We start from the raw sequence: 14,285 nt of genomic DNA, 5'->3' as shown, positions 1-14,285 counted from the left end.
AACAGGAAGCGGGCAGAATATAAACATTCAGATTAAGTAAATAAAAAGAGGGTTGGTGGCAAGTATGTGAAGCTGTCTAATAAAATCTAAGCTCTAACATTGATGATATATGAACACTGACAACCACAACCACTTTGTTCCGGTGATTGAAGCAGTGGTACAACCATCTACTGTATATTGTGGGCATAGAGAGAGAGGGAGAGAAACATGATATTCAACCCTTTAGTAACCCTAAAATGTGTATATTTTAAAACCTCCTTTAGCTAACCTAAAATGTATATCTTTTAAAACCTCCTTTAGCTAACCTAAAATGTATATCTTTCAGCTAAAAAATGTATATATTTTAAAACCTCCTTTAGCTAACCTAAAATGTATATATTTTAAAACCTCCTTCAGCTAACCTAAAATGTATATCTTTTAAAACGGCCTTTAGCTAACCTAAAATGTATATATTTTAAAACCTCCTTTAGCTAACCTAAAATGGAAGTATCTTAAATCCTCTTTGGAATTCATATTAGATGTTTTGAAGAAATGAACCCTAATATTCTCCTGCTCCTTGATTTTACATTATGATTGCTTCCACTTGGAGAAGAACCTAGCAGTTGGTCAGACAGTCTGTTGTTTCAAGGGCCATATAAAAAGAGACAGGATATGGAGCGGAGATTAGCTTCTTTAAATCCACAAGACTGAATTACTGGTGTTCTGGGACTCCTTGGCTTTTCAATAGCTGTGTGATTTCAATTAGGAGACTCTGATTGGAAATATACCAAGGCAGGGGAAAGATACGGACAACAAAAGGCATGGTCTGCATCCCAAATGGCACCACATTCCCTTTATAGTGTACTACTTTCTACCAGGACACATAGGGCTCTGATCAAAAGTAGTGCACTATATAGGGAATAGAGTGCCATTTGAGACACATGCCCTATCTCGGAGGAATCTGCCCTTCTAAAGTTTCATAGTGTCTCTTCAGCATGTCACTGGACATTTTTTGGCAGATTACAATCAGGTGCTTGGCATTTTGTGATGGCCTTTTGGACAGCACCTTGTCTGCCTGCCTGGAAAAAGAAAATAAACCCTTGATATGCGTCTGGAGGGAAAAAAAACTATAAAGCCATGCAAGGTGAAAAATGTCTCCAATGTCTGTACAGTTTCCCTAAGAATAAAGAATAACACTTTATACGAAGGGTACCTACATAGGGACTTCATGACACATTCATAACCCATTCAAAACCCGGATATCTGCAGTACATCAACATTTCATAAACGCTTATACCATCGGCCACAAGTTCATATTTTTCTAGTCTGAATAAAAACTTAAATATCAGGGGCTTGAGCAATGCACTCAGAAATGCTTGATCTACTCCAGACAGACTGGTCCTGAGGGGCTTCGAGACGGGTTCTGAAATTAAACGGGGGGCCTTCTGAAAGTCTACCCGCTTCAACGCTTCATAATTCCACATCGAAAAAGGGATCCCTGGATGCCTAGGGCGGTGTCCTAAATGACAGCCTTTTCCCTGCATAGTGCATTACTTGTGACCAGGAGGAGCCCTATTGGCCCTGGTCAAAAGTAGTCCCCTAAATAGGGAATAGGGTTCCACTTGGCATGGATGCCTCGGAGTGAAGGGTTCCATCAGTCACTGAGGTGCTGCCACATTGTGAGAGACAATTTTCCATCAGCGAAGTGGCAACCGTTATTTGAGCCTGGCGCAGCACAAAAAAAGCCCTAGCTCATGTAATGCTATGTAAGGACTTATCGGAGTGACAGGTGTGAGTGTGTCAGCTAAGATGGGGACTGAGGTTCTGCTGACAGGATTGAGAGGGACCAAAGATGAAAGACATGAAATGAAGAGAGCCACTTGTTCCTTCTGAGGGGTTGTGGTTTGGTTTAGGCTGTTGTATGTATGATGGAGAACTAGATACTCAAATTATATTTCTGGGTTCCAAATTAAACATATATCGAGAAGATGTGCATTTTTTAACACCAGAGGAAAACACATTTATAATCTAAAGACTTGTTTACTAGTGGTCCTCGAAAACTCTTTTCAACAGAGTCTAGAGTAAAGGGAATTTGGTTAATGGACCCAGAAATGAATAGTGTACGATGTATAAAACAAATTGAAAAATGACTTTTCATGGTATCCAGCTTTTTGTACAGGTTTAGAATAAACAAGGAGCATCATTAACTATCAAACGACATGAGTCTAAAATTGTATTGAAATATTTCTGTAAAGTTAATTACTTTTTTGGTCGAACCCAACGATTACACTTTTGGACTTAAAAATGTTTTTTTTTTTTTAAAGTACAAATATATTTAAAAAATATATATATATTTATATATTTTTTTTAAGTATGTGTTTCAATTTGATCATATCTAAGACAACAAATATAGGTTAATGTTTTTCCTTTAGGGTGGATAGAAGTGGTTAAATTACTCCAATAGCTGCTGCTTATAGTATTCATGTATTAGCCAATATCTTGTTGCTGTCCTTGGTAGGCAGGTTCAATGAAGAAATGTCCTGCAACCTCCGTCTGCCGTTCATGTTTTAGACAAAATAAAGCAAATTATGGAATAATCCACTTGGAGAGGAATTGTGAAAAGATGAGCAATGGGAATGACACGCCTTATAACGGGAATGACACGCCTTATAACGGGAATGACACGCCTTATAACGGGAATGACACGCCTTATAACGGGAATGACACGCCTTATAACGGGAATGACACGCCTTATAACGGGAATGACACGCCTTATAACGGGAATGACACGCCTTATAACGGGAATGACACGCCTTATAACGGGAATGACACGCCTTATAACGGGACACGCCTTATAACGGGAATGACACGCCTTATAACGGGAATGACACGCCTTATAACGGGAATGACACCCCTTATAACGGGAATGACACGCCTTATAACGGGAATGACACGCCTTAGGGCAACAATATTAATTTGGGAAGAACATGAACTATGGCCTCCAACACATTCAGCAAATGGCATGTGGAGAGGAGGAAGAAACGTTGTATTAAACGTGTGATAGGATACTCAGATCCAGACACATGAGGAGAAACACTGTATTACATTTCTAAACCTACCAAGGAAGTGGCAGTGAAAACAACCAACCATGTGTATACTAACGCAGTAGGCGGCAGGTAGCCTAGTAGTTAGAGCATTGGGCCAGTAACCGGAAGGTTGCTAGATCGAATCCACGAGCTGAAAAGGTACAAATCTGTCGTTCTGCCCCTGAGCAAGGCAGTTAACCCACTGGGTGTCGATTAAGGCAGCCCCCCGCACCTCTCTGATTCAGAGGGGTGGGGTTAAATGACTCCTGCACCTCTCTGATTCAGAGGGGTTGGGTTAAATGACTCCTGCACCTCTGATTCAGAGGGGTTGGGTTAAATGACTCCTGCACCTCTCTGATTCAGAGTGGTTGGGGTTAAATGACTCCTTCACCTCTGATTCAGAGGGGTCGGGTCAAATGACTCCTGCACATCTCTGATTCAGAGGGGTTGGGTTAAATGACTCCTGCACCTCTCTGATTCAGAGGGGTCGGGTTAAATGACTCCTGCACCTCTCTGATTCAGAGGGGTTGGGTTAAATGACTCCTGCACCTCTCTGATTCAGAGGGGTCGGGTTAAATGACTCCTGCACCTCTCTGATTCAGAGGGGTCGGGTCAAATGACTCCTGCACCTCTCTGATTCAGAGGGGTCGGGTTAATTGACTCCTGCACCTCTCTGATTCAGAGGGGTCGGGTTAAAGGCGGAAGACACATTTCAGTTGAAGGCATTCATTTGTACAACTGACTAGATATCCCCCTTTCACGTTCCCTTACCTGTGTAACCAGGGCTGCAGATACATCTGTACTGTGGGGGAGCCGTAGGTTGACTTGTGGTGATGCAGGTGGCCCCATTCATACAGCTGTCTGGGTAGATCAGGCAGGCGTTCCCTCCATACTGACAGAACTCCCCTATCCATCCAGGAGCACAGAGACACTGTGAGGAAGAGATGAACCAGTAATCATTGATCTGCAGACAAACACAATCACCAATCTGGTCTTGTAAATCCATACTAACCAGGTCTGTTATCGGACTTCATCCTGTTTCCTCCTACTGCAGTGGTATGCATCACATCTTTTACTGACAATTATAAGGGTTCAATTCGTTTCTTGGACTAATGTACATTCTACACAACATACTGTCATGCAGGTTACCAATAGACAGCAATAGTAATGTTGTCTTTTTGTAGGCACAAATGGAGGCTAACTCCGCACTATTTCGTTAGCCAAAGCCTCAGGGGAAATTAATGGGATTTTGGAGAGTTTTTTGATAAACTCTGAAAATAAGGTCTGTGGTAAACACAGGCTTAGGAGATCCTATACGTTTTGTTCTATGAAATAATCTTCATCAGCTAACATACCTTTTTGTGGAACTTGAAGTATTTATAAGCACATAAAGGCTTCATAACTCATAAAGGTCATGTTAACTGACTGATATTATCTCATAGAACAAAACATATAAGATCTCCTAAGCCTGTGTTAACCTCAGATCTTATTTTTGGGGTTGACCCCAAAATGCCATTCTTTCCCACATAGGAATGGCTGAAGTTTCATTTCCGTTTTTAAGACATAACTGGCGAGCTCTATTGCCTCTACACTAAGGCAACTTCCTGATGAGATCCATACCAGGGAAACCTACAATGGCACTGAGTTGACCGGTTCACATTGTGCAACTCAACACTAATTGAACTAAAGTTTCATTTATCAGCAGATCCAAGTGCTGAGGGGTAGTGTACGGTATCTCTGTTCTTCCTAATTAGAAGGTTTCATTTGGTTCCAAGACGTGAACGCCAGTACCTCTTCAGTCTACACTGAATAAAGAGGACAACTTCAGGACACAGTCAGCGCATCTAATGGACAACAGCCCAAATTGACCTGACAAACGACCTCATCATTTTCCCCAGGGGGTAGCAGATCAAGAAATTGCAAAGGAGACGGCTCATTACGCCAAACTAGTGTCAATGTCTTGATTATGACTGACACTGATTGGAGCAAGAGAAATCCACACACAGCAACACAGGCAGCTTTAAACAGTCCTGCAGCTCAGAGTCAGAAGCAAATGGCACCCTAATTCCCTACATAGTGCACTATTTTTGACCAGAGCCCATACACTACATAGGGAAAAGGGAATAGGGAATAGGGTGGCATTTCAGATGCAGCCCCAGAGCCTTCTGAATGATCTAAAGCAACAGACCAGGACTGATGGGGGATAATTAGAAGCTAAGGGCCATGGGCATTACAGCCTGGTTTCAGGTGCCTTCCGATGCAGGATTATGATGAAGTGGGCACAATTTGGGTATTTTATGGTTGTGAAATGGTTTTATGGCTTCACAAGACGTCACAGAATCCGATTTTAACCGACGGCTCTCTCATTAGCATCATATTCTCATTTGCACAATGTTTTATTATAATTTGGCATTTTCTGCAAACAAATGAAAATGTATAAGCAATGTAGTAGTCAGATAGAATAAATGCTCAATCATCTATAGCATGACAGCGTTAGACCAAGCAGATTCTATTGACTGTCCTTTACTTTAAACGAGACTAGAGTGTAATCCATTGGCTAGATTCAGAAAACAGATGTCTGAACATTTAGGAAGTGTGATGCATAGATATACTTTAATACCTATGATGAACAATGTTCATGTCCATGGACAAGCCCTAATCACCACCCATAGGAAACCTGTAATCATGTTATGATTTTTGGTTTGGAGATTTAAATATCTATATTTTTTGCTACATTATTTATATACTTTGTTTTCTTGCCACTGTTTCAATAACGTTTTGCTGTCACATTCAATATCAGCTGTACACTTTGAATAATGTGCCAAGCAGCCCATTCTATCGACTTGTTGAGAAGAATATTTACATTTGATAGAAAATAGTTAAAACCCACATTGACAAGTTGGCGTGGACGATATGATAAAATATAAATAGATACAATATTTTGTGAATGTTTGACCTTTTATCATCATATCTAGAACTTAGAACACTAGCACACTATAATACATTAAATAAACAAATATTGACATAAAATTATCAATATATAGCTATCTACTATCTCAAATGTAAATATTCTTCTCAACAAGTCGATAGAATGGGCTGCTTGGCACATTATTCAAAGTGTACAGCTGATATTGAATGTGACAGCAAAACGTTATTGAAACAGTGGCAAGAAAACAAAGTATATAAATCATGTAGCAAAAAAATATAGACATGAAAAGTGAGAAACTGATAGCTTCTAAATATGTCATAAATAAATAAATAGATGATGTTAAAGGGATAGTGCATGATTTTGACAATGAAGGAAGTTTGAGGTTGTTTTACGAGCCATTGCTAACTAGTGTTAGCGCAGTGACTGGAAAAGGCTCGCAAAACTACCTCCAACTTCCTTTAAACTGCACGCAGACAAAAAATAATGGAATCCACGAGTTCACTTGACTCTGGGTAAAAAAAGGCTTCATTGCCAAAATCTCGCACTATTCCTTTAACGGCTACCAGTGGCCTGTCGTTTTATTATCCGACATTGGCATACCATAGTGGTGTTCATCGGTTGTTCAGACTATGAAAACAAAATAACTCCTGAATGTGCACTAACCTGAAGCGAGGTACAAGGTGCCCCTATACTAGACATACTAAATCATTACACAAAACATGCCACTTGTTTTGAACATGGAGTGGAGAGGAAAAGGCCAAAATGGCCAAAAGTAGTGCACTATATAGGTACTAGGGAGCCATTTGGAACGTAAGAGGTCTATACACTAATGGTTACTGTAGTCTATTGTAAAACATTCCTAATAGCCCCAGGGTGTGTTTTCTCTGATGTGTAGAGGGCAGAACACTACCCAGTCCAAGCAGCCCACTAATAAACTATGGCTCATCATATCAAACCTTTTTTTTTGCCTTTCCCACATTTCATTAGGCCTCACCTATTGGCTGACTTACATTATATCCACCAATTACGCTGAGGCACAGTCCCTGGTGCAGACAGTTGACACTGAGCAGACTGCAGTAGTCTATTATCTCTTCACAGCTCTTCCCGGAAAACCCTGGCAGGCACCTGCAGAGGAGAGGAGGAGAGCAACTGGTTGTCAGAGGTATCAATATCAATAACACCTGGCATGATATGTAGACCAGATCTATGATAATAATAAGGACAGAGGAGGAGAGCAACGGGCTGTCAGATGTATCAATAACACCTGGCATGATATGTAGACCAGACCACTGATAATAATAATGACAGAGGAGGAAATGCAGACAAGACGATCATGGTGTGGTGGAGTTGAAAAACAAAGTCACACACTCATCTCTCCTCGGTGTGGATATCAGGGTAGGATATAACATAACATGTGTAAGCTATAATATCCTTTATCGGGGGAGGATATAGCATAACATGTGTAAGATATAACATTCTCATCAGGGTAGAATATAACATAACATGTGTAAGCATACCCATAAGATGATGCAGCCACCACCATTCTTTAAAATTTGAAGAGTGATACTCAGGGAGGTGTTGTGTTGGATTTGCCCCAAACATAACGCTTTGTATTTAGAACAAAAGGTGAATTTCTTTGCCACATTTTTTGCAGATTTACTTCAGTGCCTTGTTGCAAACAGGATGCATGTTTAATATTTGTATTCTGTACAGGCTTCATTCTTTTCACTCTGTCATTTAGGTTGGTATTGTGGAGTAATTACAATGCTGTTGATCCATCCTCAGTTTTCTCCTATCAGAACCATTCAACTCTGTAACTGTTTTAAAATCACCGTTGGCCTCATGGTGAAATCACCATGGGCGGTTTCCTTCCTCTCCGGCAACTGAGTTAGGAATGACGCCTGTGTCTTTGTACTGACTGGGTGTATTGACACACCATCCAAAGTGTTATTAATAAATTCACCATGTTCAAAGGGAAATTCAATGTCTGCGTTTTTTTCAAACACAGTGAGTTCATGCAACTTAATATGTGACTACTAAGCACATTTTTACTCCTGAACTTAGTTAGGCCTTAACAAAAGGGTTCAATTCTTAGTTCAGCTTTTCATTTTTAATTCACTTGTAAACATTTCTAAAAACATAATACCACTTTGACATTTAGGAGGGTATTGTGACATTTAGGAGGGTATTGTGACATTTAGGAGGGTATTGTGACATTTAGGAGGGTATTGTGTGTAGGCCAGTGACAAAAAATCTAAATGTAATAAATAGTCAATTAAGGCTGTAACATAATAAAATGTGGAAAAGGGTGTGAAGACATTCTGAAGACACTATGTCTAGCTATAGCATCCACACAACAGTGAAAAGCACTGCAGTCTGAGAAACATGTATCATGGTCTATCAAACATTTACATAACCATGGTGCTTTTAACAATTGACAAATGTATTTTGGTAATGCACAGGAATCACTATAAATAAACCCCATTGCACTAAAGTGCTATTGTGACTACAGGATCTACATTTTAGGAAAGTGAAAATCAGCCTATTGCATTAAATTTTCAAGTGTCATAAGCACAATGAAAATCTAACTCACCAAAACTCTAACAATAAAACACAACTAGCCTGAACTATCCTCTACCCAACAGACATGTCTCCTTCACTTTCCTCTACCCAACAGACAGACATGTCTCCTTCTCTACTCTCCTTCTCTACACTTTCCTCTACCCAACAGACAGACATGTCTCCTTCTCTACACTATCCTCTACCCAACACAGACATGTCTCCTTCTCTACACTATCCTCTACCCAACAGACAGACATGTCTCCTTCTCTACACTATCCTCTACCCAACACAGACATGTCTCCTTCTCTACACTATCCTCTACCCAACAGACAGACATGTCTCCTTCTCTACACTATCCTCTACCCAACAGACAGACATCTCCTTTCTACACTATCCTCTACCCAACAGACAGACATGTCTCCTTCTCTACACTATCCTCCACCTAACATACAGACATGTCTCCTTCTTTACACTATCCTCTACCCAACAGACATGTCTCCTTCTCTACACTATCTCCTTCATCTCCTTCTCTACACTATCCTCTACCCAACAGACAGACATGTCTCCTTCTCTACACTATCCTCCACCTAACATACAGACATGTCTCCTTCTTTACACTATCCTCTACCCAACAGACATGTCTCCTTCTCTACACTATCCTCTACCCAACAGACATGTCTCCTTCTCTACACTATCCTCTACCCAACAGACAGACATGTCTCCTTCTCTACACTATATGATCATCTGATCATATCACTCCAGTGTTAATCTGCAATATTGTAATTATTCCCCTACCTCCTCATGCCTTTTGCACACTTGTATATAGACTCCCCTTTTTTTCTACTGTGTTATTGACTTGTTAATTGTTTACTCCATGTGTAACTCTGTGTTGTCTGTTCACACTGCTATTCTTTATCTTGGCCAGGTCGCAGTTGCAAATGAGAAGTTGTTCTCAACTAGCCTACCTGGTTAAATAAAGGTGAAATAAAATAAATACAATTTTAAAAAACTAACAGACAGACATGTCTCCTTCTCTACACTATCCTCTACCCAACAGACATGTCTCCTTCTCTACACTATCCTCTACCCAACAGACATGTCTCCTTCTCTACACTATCCTCTACCCAACAGACATGTCTCCTTCTCTACACTATCCTCTACCCAACAGACATGTCTCCTTCTCTACACTATCCTCTACCCAACAGACATGTCTCCTTCTCTACACTATCCTCTACCCAACAGACATCTCTCTCTACACTATCCTCTACCCAACAGACAGACATGTCTCCTTCTCTACACTATCCTCTACCCAACAGACATGTCTCCTTCTCTACACTATCCTCTACCCAACAGACATGTCTCCTTCTCTACACTATCCTCTACTCAACAGACAGACATATCTCCTTCTCTACACTATCCTCTACCCAACAGACATGTCTCCTTCTCTACACTATCCTCTACCCAACAGACATGTCTCCTTCTCTACACTATCCTCTACTCAACAGACAGACATATCTCCTTCTCTACACTATCCTCTACCCAACAGACATGTCTCCTTCTCTACACTATCCTCTACTCAACAGACAGACATATCTCCTTCTCTACACTATCCTCTCTTCAACAGACAGACATGTCTCCTTCTCTACACTATCCTCTACCCAACAGACATATCTCCTTCTCTACACTGTCCTCTCTTCAACAGACAGACACGTCCCATTCTCTGCTTGGAACCCATCTTCCATCCTGAGCTATGGGACTGAAATAATGTCATGGGGTCAGGCTGCACCATGTTCCCATTGTTATTACCAGTTGGTCCCATGTGACTGACACACACACACACACACACACACACACACACACACACACACACACACACACACACACACACACACACACACACACACACACACACACACACACACACACACACACACACACACACACACACACACACAGCAGTTGGTCCCATGTGACACACACACACACACACAGCAGTTGGTCCTATGTGACATACACAAAGACAGACACACACACACACACACACACACACACACACACACACACACACACACACACACACACACACACACACACACACACACACACACACACACACACACACACACACACACACACACACACACACACACACACAGAGAGCTGTGGGTCCCGTGAGACCGTTACCCATTTATCTGGGCACTGCCCTCCCTTGCTCTCCCACTAGAGAACCACTCACCCATGACACTGTGTCATTGGCTCATTCAAATCCCATACGTCATCAGGTCACTCTCATTCAATACTAATATACCTTTCTCCAAAAAAGAGGTTGCTCAAAAAAGTTGAAATAAAATGTTGAAATGTGTTCCGATTGACCTTTTCCACCTCTATGTCCACCTCTATGTCCACCTCTATGTCCACCTCTATGTCCACCTCTATGTCCACCTCTATGTCCACCTCTATGTCCACCTCTATGTCCACCTCTATGTCCACCTCTATGTCCACCTCTATGTCCACCTCTATGTCCACCTCTAAGTCCACCTCTATGTCCACCTCTATGTCCACCTCTATGTCCACCTCTATGTCCACCTCTATGTCCACCTCTATGTCCACCTCTATGTCCACCTCTATGTCCACCTCTATGTCCACCTCTATGTCCACATCTATGTCCACCTCTATGTCCACCTCTATGTCCACCTCTATGTCCACCTCTATGTCCACCTCTATGTCCACCTCTATGTCCACCTGACTCAGAGAAGACATTTGAACGTGTTGACTGGCCTGAACTTTACCCTTCATATCCTCTGAGTACTATTGCCTGAGACAGCTGAAACAATAGCTCTAGAACAGGGCCTGAATCCCCCATCCTAAATGCTAAGTACCTATAAAATATTATACGTTGCCATTACTCTTTGTCATGATCACCAGAGATCAGTTTAAAAGGGAGAAAATGTATACATTCTTTAAAGAAATGTTAATAACCAACTAATATCATTACACAGATCTGAGGTAGTGATGGGGGGGGGGATCGAGACAGTCAAATATGGTGATCTTATTTTTGTTCAATATTATATTGATATTTGACTCCAAGTAAACCGCTAGCAGGCTAACCCTGCGCCCAAACTCCGGTATTTTTCATCCTATAGCTTGTTCTCCGTTTTATTGGTAAAGGAACAATATGCTGAAATCACTCCGCCATTTCTTGATTGCAAAAATTCTAAAAGTCCGTCCAATTTCCGTCCAATGTGACAAAACAACCAGTCATTGTGTAGAGAATCATTGTACTATCTAAACCACTGTGAAATATATTTTCCAGAACGGAAAGTGAAAGACCCGAAAACAAAACGTTTGAACGGGAAACATAGAAATAGCGCACATAGAACATATCTACTGCTTTTTAGACTTGCTTTCAATGAGAACAACAGATCTATAAAGCATATGTCTATGTGAATTTAGTCGGGTTGTCCAAAAAGTTACATATTGCAGCTTTTAATACTGAGCCAACATGTTTTCAGCACTTTTATTTTCATGCCCAGCTGTCTAAAACACTGCATCTCAGTGCTAGAGGCGTCACTACAGACCCTGGTTCAATTCCAGGCTGTATCACGACCCGGACGTGATTGGGAGTCCCATAGGGATACAATTGGCCCAGCGTCGTCCAGGTTAGGCCGGGGTAGGCAGTCATTGTAAATAAGAATTTGTTCTTAACTCACTTGCCTAGTTAAATAAAAGTTACATATTTTTAAAATGGTTTTTTAAATACCTCTGCAGCAGAACGATGGTGACCAATGTTTGGAACATTAAATAGCAATATCAAATTTGAATCGTAATACACATAGAGTTGTGAGTTGTGAGAATCGCACCTATCAACACCTAAGTATTGTGATAATATCGTATCGTGAGGTCTCTGGCAATTCCCAGCCCCCATCTGAAGTATATAAAGGAAAATAATGATCTATTATTAAAGATGCTTCCTGTCCTGAGCTTATTAGAAGCAACAGCAAAGCAGACTCTTTTATCTAGGTCCTTTATTATTATTCTTTTACCCTTATTTAACTAGGCACCTACATTCACAGTAACACAGTATATTTACATTTTAGTCACTTAGCGGAACGATTTACGGGAGCAATTAGGGTTAAGTGCCTTGCTCAAGGGCACATCGGCAGATGTTTCACCTAGTCAACTTGGGAATTCGAACCAGCAACCTTTCGGTTATCGGCCCAACACACTTAACCACTCGACTACCTGCCACAAACCTGGTGTTGCTAGCTAAGCCCCATGCTCTAACCCTGGTGTTGCTAGCTAAGCCCCTTGCTCGAACCCTGGTGTTGCTATCTAAGCCCCTTACTCTAACCCTGGTGTTGCTAGCTAAGCCCCTTACTCTAACCCTGGGGCGGCAGGGTAGCCTAGTGGTTAGAGCGTTGGACTAGTAACTGGGAAGGTTGCAAGTTCAAACCCCCCGAGCTGACAAGGTACAAATCTGTCGTTCTGCCCCTGAACAGGCAGTTAACCACTGTTCCTAGGCCGTCATTGAAAATAAGAATTTGTTCTTAACTGACTTGCCTAGTTAAATAAAGGTTAAAAAATAAAAAATAAAAAAAGAACCCTGGTGTTGCTAGCTAAACCCCATGCTCTAACCCTGGTGTTGCTAGCTAAGCCCCATGCTCTAACCCTGGTGTTGCTAGCTAAGCCCCACTGGTGTTGCTAGCTAACCCTGGTGTTGCTAGCCCTGGTGTTGCTAGCTAAGCCCCATGCTCTAACCCTGGTGTTGCTAGCTAAGCCCCTTACTCTAACCCTGCTAAGCCCCTTACTGTTGGTGTTGCTAGCTAAGCCCCATGCTCTAACCCTGGTGTTGCTGGTGCTCTAACCCTGGTGTTGCTAGCTAAGCCCCATACTCTAACCCTGGTGTTGCTAGCTAAGCCCCATGCTCTAACCCTGATGTTGCTCTAACCCTGATGTTGCTAGCTAAGCCCCATGCTCTAACCCTGGTGTTGCTATCTAAGCCCCTTACTCTAACCCTGGTGTTGCTAGCTAAGCCCCATGCTCTAACCCTGGTGTTGCTAGCTAAGCCCCATGCTCTAACCCTGGTGTTGCTAGCTAAGCCCCATGCTCTAACCCTGGTGTTGCTAGCTAAGCCCCATGTTCTAACCCTGGTGTTGCTAGCTAAGCCCCATGTTCTAACCCTGGTGTTGCTATCTAAGCCCCTTACTCTAACTAACACACTGGGCCATCAGGATGCGTAGGTCACTGGATCACGTCGTCCGGGTTTAGCCAGGGTAGGCCGTCATTGTAAATAAGAACGTATTCTTTAACTGACTTGCCTTGTTATAGGTTAAAGTTTTTTTTATCACCTTCATCCTGAATATACTGCGATGTGTCTCAACCACATCCTGAATATACTGCCATATGTCTCAACTACATCCTGAATATACTGCCATGTGTCTCACCTACATCCTGAATATACTGCCATGTGTCTCACCTACATCCTGAATATACTGCCATGTGTCTCACCTACATCCTGAATATACTGCCATGTGTCTCAACTACATCCTGAATATACTGCCATGTGTCTCACCTACATCCTGAATATACTGCCATGTGTCTCACCTACATCCTGAATATACTGCCATGTGTCTCACCTACATCCTGAATATACTGCCATGTGTCTCACCTACATCCTGAATATACTGCCATGTGTCTCATCCTGAATATACTGCTGTGTTCACATCCTG

At 41.8% G+C, this 14,285-nt stretch overlaps 1 protein-coding gene across 1 annotated transcript in view; it reads right to left on the bottom strand.

Annotated features, from left to right (window-relative positions):
* Positions 1 to 14,285, bottom strand: part of LOC124042230 (protein eyes shut homolog) — a 116,178-nt gene that overhangs the window by 50,620 nt on the left and 51,273 nt on the right. The window contains exons 6-7 of the mRNA XM_046360646.1: positions 7,005 to 7,119; positions 3,837 to 3,996 (exon numbers count right to left, since the gene is read on the bottom strand). Coding sequence (XP_046216602.1) covers positions 3,837 to 3,996; positions 7,005 to 7,119 — 275 coding nt within the window. The remainder of the gene's footprint in view (positions 1 to 3,836; positions 3,997 to 7,004; positions 7,120 to 14,285) is intronic.

The sequence above is a fragment of the Oncorhynchus gorbuscha genome, linkage group LG08, assembly GCF_021184085.1.
Source record: "Oncorhynchus gorbuscha isolate QuinsamMale2020 ecotype Even-year linkage group LG08, OgorEven_v1.0, whole genome shotgun sequence".
Lineage (NCBI taxonomy): Eukaryota > Metazoa > Chordata > Actinopteri > Salmoniformes > Salmonidae > Oncorhynchus > Oncorhynchus gorbuscha.
The sequence above is the reverse complement of the archived record's forward strand: the minus strand, read 5'-3'. Positions and strand labels throughout refer to the sequence as shown.